We start from the raw sequence: 7,107 nt of genomic DNA, 5'->3' as shown, positions 1-7,107 counted from the left end.
GGGTTTGAAGGGCACCTTGGTGCTCAGGTTAGGGAAGAGGACTGTGTCCTGCTCATTTGAATGGGGAGAAAGAAAGGGGAGACAGCTTGCCCCCTGCCTGCAGGAACTCAAGAGCCAGGACCTGGGGTCTGCGTGTTCTGTGGCAAAGCCCTAGCTCTGCGGCCGATCTGTGTGATAGGAACAACTTCCTGTACTGTTCGATGCCTTCATTTCCCTCAAGGAGTGGAGCTGGTCCACTGTTTGATGCAGGTCCCTTGGAGGAGAGTTGGGACGGGGCGGGGGGACCGACCATCAAGGGGCTGTGCTCCTGCCACTGGAACGCACTGGGCAGGCATCACTTTGGGACCCAGGTGGGCACCCTGGGCAGCTGTGGGAAGAGCCGAGACCTCCAGGTGATACCACAGGGACTGCCAGGTGGCGCCAGTTCACTACTGCTGCTCCTGCTGTCGCGTGACTCAGTTTCTCTGAAGCTAGAGGACCATCAGTGCCTTTCTCCTGGCTGGTGGCTGGGCAGGTGCCAATGGAGTCGGGCTGAGAGCTGACCTCAGGGAAGGAGTGGGTAGCAGCACCAGGAGAAGGGCCCAGACTCCCCCAGCCCGTCGCGCCCACATCTCCACACCTGCTCAGGGCCACTCGCATCCTCAGCATCGTCCTCATGCTTGTGGTCTTCAGGTAGGGGTGTGGCTGGGAGTACTGATCTTGGCATTTTCCAGAAACAGGAGGTGCAAGTCCCCCAACCACTCACTGGCCAAGAGAACTTTCTGCACCGATGGACACGTTCTGTATTCCAGCCACCCAATGCAGTAGCCACTGGCCACATGGCCGGGGCAACCAAGAAACTTTTCATTTCCCTTCATTTCAGTTAGCTTGGATGTAAGTAGCCCCGTGTGGTCAGTGGTCACTGTATGGGGGGGGAGACACCCAGCTCCTGGGCCTAAAAGGTCAGCACCACCCCCAGCTGCTGCCACACATCATGTACCACCTCCCCAGCCCCCGAAATGAACCACTCCAGACAAAAGTATCCTCCGATTATAGCTTTTTCTTTTTTCTTTTCTTTTTTTATGAAAAAGATCACACAGAATTCGCCAACAAACAAAATTCCAAAAGAAACTTAAAAAAAAAAACAAAACAATTCCCCCAAAAAACAAAACCGAAGTCTGGCTTTTCCTTCCCTTAAGATTGTCTGGACGAGGCCTCCCGTCCCCCTGGAAGGCCCGGGGGCTGGTAAGTGCTTTCTGGGGCTGGGGCTGAGCCGTGGGAGCCGGGCCACTGCGCCCGGCTGGGCCCGCCCCACCTTGGCCTCTGCTCTCCCTAACTGTTTCTCCGTTCTGGGGGCGAGTACAGTACACCTGGGCTGGGCAGGGCAGGCGGGGTGTGCTTGGGATGAAGGGGGGGGCTCGTGAAGCTGGGTGCTAGACACAATCTAATAGGAAATAAAAAATAATATTCTGCACGTCAGAATGTGTTTGTTTTTTTTATAATTTCATAGCTATTTTTTCACAGTTTTAAAAAGTTTATATTTATATATATTTATATATATTTATCTTTATATATATAATTAAAAAGTTGACTTTAAAAAGTTGACTCCATTTAAAGGCGTATGATACAGGGGCAAGGAGAGTCTCTCGGTACGATAAAACTGTACAGGTTACCAAGTGCCGCCTCCCTCCGGGCGGGCCGAGGCCTGGGCAGGAGGGCCGGGCGTGGCCGGGATGAGGATTTCAGCACCATTGGGGTTGTCTGTAGTGTAAGGGGCCGGACCAGGAGGCGGGGCCCTCAGGGCAAGCAGCCCCCTCCGCCTGGCACCTGCCTGTTGCTCCTGGGCTCCACCCTCACCCGGCCCTGGCGCCCCAGTCCGGGCCGTCCTGAGTGGGCGGAGGCCGGGCCCTGGCCGGTGCCCAGAGCAGGGCCNGCAGGAGGTTCGGAGTGGGCTCCGTGCTGAGGTGGGGGCGGGGGTAGGGGTCAGGCACTAGGAGCCGGACCCACAAGCCGCGGGAACCCCAGGACAAATGTCAGTTTGGTTCCCTGGAAACCCCCTCCCCACTGAGTCCCCGTTGGGCCTTGGCTGAAGGCGCCTGGGGGCCGGGGGCCTGGCCTGGCCAAGTGCTTACAAGGTGCTGGAGGGGAGGCCCTTAAGGGGGGCCCGGCAGAGCCATACCCTGATAGCTGAGAGGAACCCCATCTTGGGGGGCACAGAGGGGGACGCAAAGGGGGCCAGAGACGTGTGCACATGTGTGCACACACGTGCATGCATACAGGCACACACATGTACACACTCACGCACGCCAGGGCATCCAAGGGCACACCTGCATGCACGTGGCCCCCAAGACGTGGCAGTGATGGCGAGGGGCCCCAGTCAGCCGGGCCTCGGGGCACAAGGCAGCTGGCAGGGTGCTGGGCGCTCAGCAGAGCACAGGCACGCCGTCGGTGGAGAAGATCATGCCGGTGGTGGGCTCGTAGGTGCCCGCGAGGTAGTACAGACCCTCGCTGTCCTGGTACTTCTTGGTCTTGAGCATCTGCTCGTACTGCTCCAGGCCCACCACCAGGCACTTGTGCGACACGGTCTGCACGTCGTTCTCGTCCACGTGCGAGGACTGGTACAGGGCACGCTGTGGGCACAGCAGGTGGGCTCAGGGCAGGAAGACAGCGAAGCCACCACCCCTTCCCAGACCGACAGGACCAGGGAGAACCTTGAGGGCTGAGACAGAGAAAGACGCCCCACAGAGAGACCGCGAGATAGAGGCTGGGGTTCTGAGACCAAGAGAGATGCCAGGACAGGGACCCAAAGAGTGAGGGCCCAGAGTACAGGGGTGCCAGCGCGGCACACATGGGGTTCAGCGTCGGATGTGGGGTTGGGGTCAGAGGCCCGGCCCCTGCCGGGCTGAGTGCAGACGGTTTGAGGCAGCCCGCCTCCAGCCCACGCTCCCTACCTCCATGAAGTCCTTCCTCTGGCTGGAGGCCCGCAGGGCTGCGGGGAGGCTGCGGCCAGACTTCTGGTCCCAGTGCTGTGTGCGTGACAGACACCAGGCGGCGGTCAGCCCGGCCTCAGGCCTCAGAGCCAAGTGCCCCAGCCTCACTCTCTGGGCCCGAGGGGCCACCGCTTCCCGGCCTCACCTGGCCCTCGTGGAGGCGCTTGCCTGGGCTGGTCTCCTCAGGGTGGTAGAACCACTTGACGCGGACCACCATGTTGCTGCCCCAGGACTCCCACATGCTCTGGATGCGGCCGATGTAGGGCAGGTTGGGGCGGCCAGCCGACAGGAACACGGCGCAGTCCCCGATGCGGATCATCTCCTTGCCGCGCACGATGGCCTTGTAGAACAGCTTGCGGGCCTTGCCCTTCATGCCGCGGCGCTGCGGGACACGCGTGTCAGGGAGCCCCAGGCCGGTCCCCCAACCCCAGGGCTCTGCAGAGGCCGGGGTGGGAGGCAGCCCCTTGCTGCTTCTACCCAGGGGACTTCTTAACCTCTCTGCACACTGGGGGTCTAAGAGAGGCTTCACTGACACTAAGGACCTCAGCTAAGAGGGACCTCTGGGACCGTCCAGGTGGCTGAGTTGGTTAAGTGTCTGACCAACTCAGGTCATGATCTCCCAGTTCATGGATTCAAGCCCCGCGTCGGGCTCTGTACTGACAGCTCGGACCCTGGAGCCTGCTTCAGATTCTGTGTCTCCCTCTGTCTCTCTGCCCCTCCCTAGCTCATGTGCGCACACTCTCTCTCTCAAAGCTAGGTTAAAAAAAAAAAACTTAAGAGGAACCTCCAATTCCCCGTCCTGGCCAAACTGCACTGCTGTCCACAGGGCTCATGGAAGCCAAGCCCTGGGCCCAGGAGCCTCATGTGGACCCGCAAGTTCCAGACAGTGCCAGTGAGGGCCAGTGGGGTGACAGGACAGGGGAGCCCAGGGGCTCACAGCTTTGCCTCTGGACAGAGTGCATGACTCCACCCTCCACAGCTTGCACGCAGCCATTCAGACCCTGGGGCCACAGGTCACTTGCTGCACAGCCTCATTCTACACCCCCACAGGCAGCGTGGGGCTGAGTCAGCCACCTAAGTGGCCTGACCAGGGGCAATGGAGTAAGGGGCACGGGCTGAGGGCTGTCACTGGGACAATGTTAGACCCCAGGGGAAGCCCCTAAGGTCAGCCCAGGGCCTGCAGGAGTCAGCACTAGACCCACATCTGCCAGGCCCACTGCGTGCCGTTTTTTCTTCATCACTCAACAGACATTTCCTGGAGCCTGCTCAGTGCCCCAGCCTGGGCTAGCATGGGGACGGACGTGCAGGTTCCAAGGAGGGGAGAGACCTGCCTGCCATCAGGATTCCAAACCCATCAGAGCCCCAGGCAGCTCTGGGGCCCTGCCGTCACTGTCCCTAGGGACAAACCCCCAGAAGCCAGGCCTGAGCAAAGCTCTGCCCTGCACAAGCCAGTGCATGCTCTCTTCAAACTAAGATCTAAAATCACTTTGCCATTTTCACATTGGCTACGAAGTGACTCAAAGCCAATTTATCTAAACACAAGAAAACTACACACCAATTTCCAAATTTCTTCAGCAGGTACTTTTTCTTTTAATTCACTGGGTCCCTGGTGGTGACGGGTTCTGAAATCCTTTCCCTGATTTCTGGTATGTCCTATGAACTGCTCAACTGCTTTTCAGCTCAACATTGAAAATAAGTAAATTCGAGGTGAGGCAGACAGCTCAGATTTCTAAACCAACTCCTCTTTGACGGCCGTTACTCTTTCTGGCACCCACAAGCTACTCCCCTTCTCACAGACCCACCTCCGTCCGTGGGGTTCCCCCGTAGGGCTGATCCCGCCCCCCGGCAGTGCACACAGGGCTCGGTGCGGACGCCCTGAACGTCCTGCCTTCCCACTGGCAATTATGATCGGCTCAGAGGTGCGCTTGGCACCCAAGCCCAAGACGTGTCAACTTTCGCTTGAACCCCTTGCAAAAAGATACTTCCTCTCTAGCATCACTTCCGGGCTGGCAGAGCAGAAGCTAGGAGCCCCTGAAGCTGCTTGCTGCCAGGAAGGGAGGGGCTGTCGGGGCAAGAGACCAGCGCAGAGGCAGGAAGGGGAAACGGATGCCTGGAGCATGGACGCCCAAGGGGGTCTGAAGACGGCCTTTCAACCCCCTGGGCTCCGGCTGCACCTGAAGCATGGACTTCAGTGGCCACTAAGCTTGGCCCTGTGCTCTGTCTGCTACAGCCGGAAGAGCCTCGGTGTCACTAGTACATCTGCAAATGGCAGGCGAAAACTACGGAACGAGCCAGTAACGACGGACGCAAGACAGCAAGGATGTGACCAGCTCAGAAGCTGTCAGTCCTTGATATGTCCTCTCAGTAAACCACCTGCTGGGGTCAGAGGTCCAGGGGGCCTGGTTGGGAATGTCAGGGAAGATTCTAGGTGTTCAAATTTGTCTCCCCCGGTGGTGGCCTCACCGAGAGGCACGCTCTTCTCCTGGGGCCAGCAATCGAGTGGGCTTAACACTGGACACCCGATGCCCCGCGGGGCCAGGGACGCAGATTATCTGTCCCAGGGTCAAGTTAGTGGCTTAAAAGCAGGGGAAGCCCTCAGGAGAGTGGGTGCTGCTTCCAGATGTTCTGCTCTGTACCCCCATTCTGAGGAGCCTTCTGGGGGACTCTGCCCCTGGGGTCACTGGCAGAGGGGGCCGAAAAAAACACCACTAAGACAGAAACCCCCAAGCTGGGGGTCTTGATTCTGAACTCCCCGAATTTTTCCCGCCTTGCTGACGAACCTGGGGAGGCAACACCACACACACACCCCCACGGTCCCAGAAGGCGCATGGTCACACCCCACAAGCTCATCGCTGTCAACCCCGGAGTGGCTCTGGAGCAGGGACAGCCCTAGGGGGCATCACTTCCAAGCCTGCCTCGGGTGTGGCCTCGAGGGGCCTGCACCAGGGAGCCAGGCACCATGAGCAAACCTGTGAGCCGCACCCGAGGACGAGGGGCATGGAATGGACCGGTGACCATGGGGACTGTCCCCCTTCTGCGGAAAGCTCACGGTGCCTGTGCGTGCACACAGGTGCACGGGGGGCGCACATCCGCCTGTGCAGGTGGGTGGGCCGGGAGCACTCCTTCTGGAGAACCATCCTCTCTGTAGGGGTGGCCACATGGCCCCACCAGAACAGTCTCCCTCTGCTGAGCTTGGGGGGCGGGGGAGGGGGCGGCACCCAATCCAGCCAGGCCAGGAGACAACCCTAGGCCTCTGCTGGCAAATAAAGGGAAAGAAGCGCCTCCCACTGGGGTCGCCACACGGGTCAGCCTGAGGCCTAGAGCCAGGGCGGGCTGCGGGGCCCCGGGGTTGTGAGACCCTCTGCAGGGCACCTGGGCGCCCTTCCCCGTGTCTTCTCTTGCTGGGCTCCCCAAAGGGCACGTCTGGGGTAACAGAGGGCACCCGGCTTCCACCCAGCATGGTGGGTGTGCTCGGGCACACCCAGGTATGAAATGGGCCCCCCTCACCCCCACCCACCCTGTGTCGGGCTGGAGAAAGGATGGGCATGCAGGGGCCAGCCCACCGGGGAACACCGTGCCCAGACCCTCGGACCTCCGCTACCTGGGTGGGCTTGCCGAACCACTTCCAGAGCTGGCGCGCGGGCAGGAAGGCGGCGATCTTGGGTCGGTTCTCCACAGACGGCAGGCGCTGCCGCTTGGCCAGCTCCTTGGTGGTGGGGAGGTGGACGCCCTCCCTCTTCTTCGGCCGGCTCTTGGCCCCGGCCCCGGCCTGAGCCTTGGGCTGCAGGGGCTGTGCGGGCTGCGGCGGGGGCGCCTGGGGCGGGGGTGCCGGCGCCTTCTTGCCCGGAGAAGGGGCCGAGGAGCGAGCCTTGCCCGCCTGCTTGGGCGCCTTGCTGGGCAGGGCCGGGGCCGTGGAGGGGCCGGCTGCGGGGGGCGGTGCCGCCTCGTCGTCAGAGCTGCAGGAAGAATCGTCTGTGGTGGAGGACGAGGACGAGGAGGAGGAAGAGGAGGAGGAGGAGGACGAGGAGGAGGAGGACGAGGAGGATGAGGAGGACGAGGACGAGGAGGACGAGGAGGAGGAGGAGGACGAGGAGGAGGACGAGGAGGAGGAGGAGGAGGAGGGGGGAGAGGAGGACGA

The 7,107-nt window shown here is 60.8% G+C and overlaps 1 protein-coding gene across 1 annotated transcript in view; it reads right to left on the bottom strand.

The window, feature by feature from the left end:
- Window positions 1-1,915: 1,915 nt before the first annotated feature.
- The window catches only part of TNRC18 (trinucleotide repeat containing 18), a gene marked incomplete at its 5' end in the record, with an annotated part of 89,794 nt that continues 84,602 nt past the window's right edge, over window positions 1,916-7,107 (bottom strand). The window contains 4 exons of the mRNA XM_077758840.1: window positions 1,916-2,609; window positions 2,931-3,005; window positions 3,115-3,351; window positions 6,571-7,090. Coding sequence (XP_077614966.1) covers window positions 2,403-2,609; window positions 2,931-3,005; window positions 3,115-3,351; window positions 6,571-7,090 — 1,039 coding nt within the window. The remainder of the gene's footprint in view (window positions 2,610-2,930; window positions 3,006-3,114; window positions 3,352-6,570; window positions 7,091-7,107) is intronic.

This window comes from Crocuta crocuta, unplaced genomic scaffold (genome assembly GCF_008692635.1).
Source record: "Crocuta crocuta isolate KB4526 unplaced genomic scaffold, BGI_CrCroc_1.0 scaffold273, whole genome shotgun sequence".
Lineage (NCBI taxonomy): Eukaryota > Metazoa > Chordata > Mammalia > Carnivora > Hyaenidae > Crocuta > Crocuta crocuta.
The sequence above is the reverse complement of the archived record's forward strand: the minus strand, read 5'-3'. Positions and strand labels throughout refer to the sequence as shown.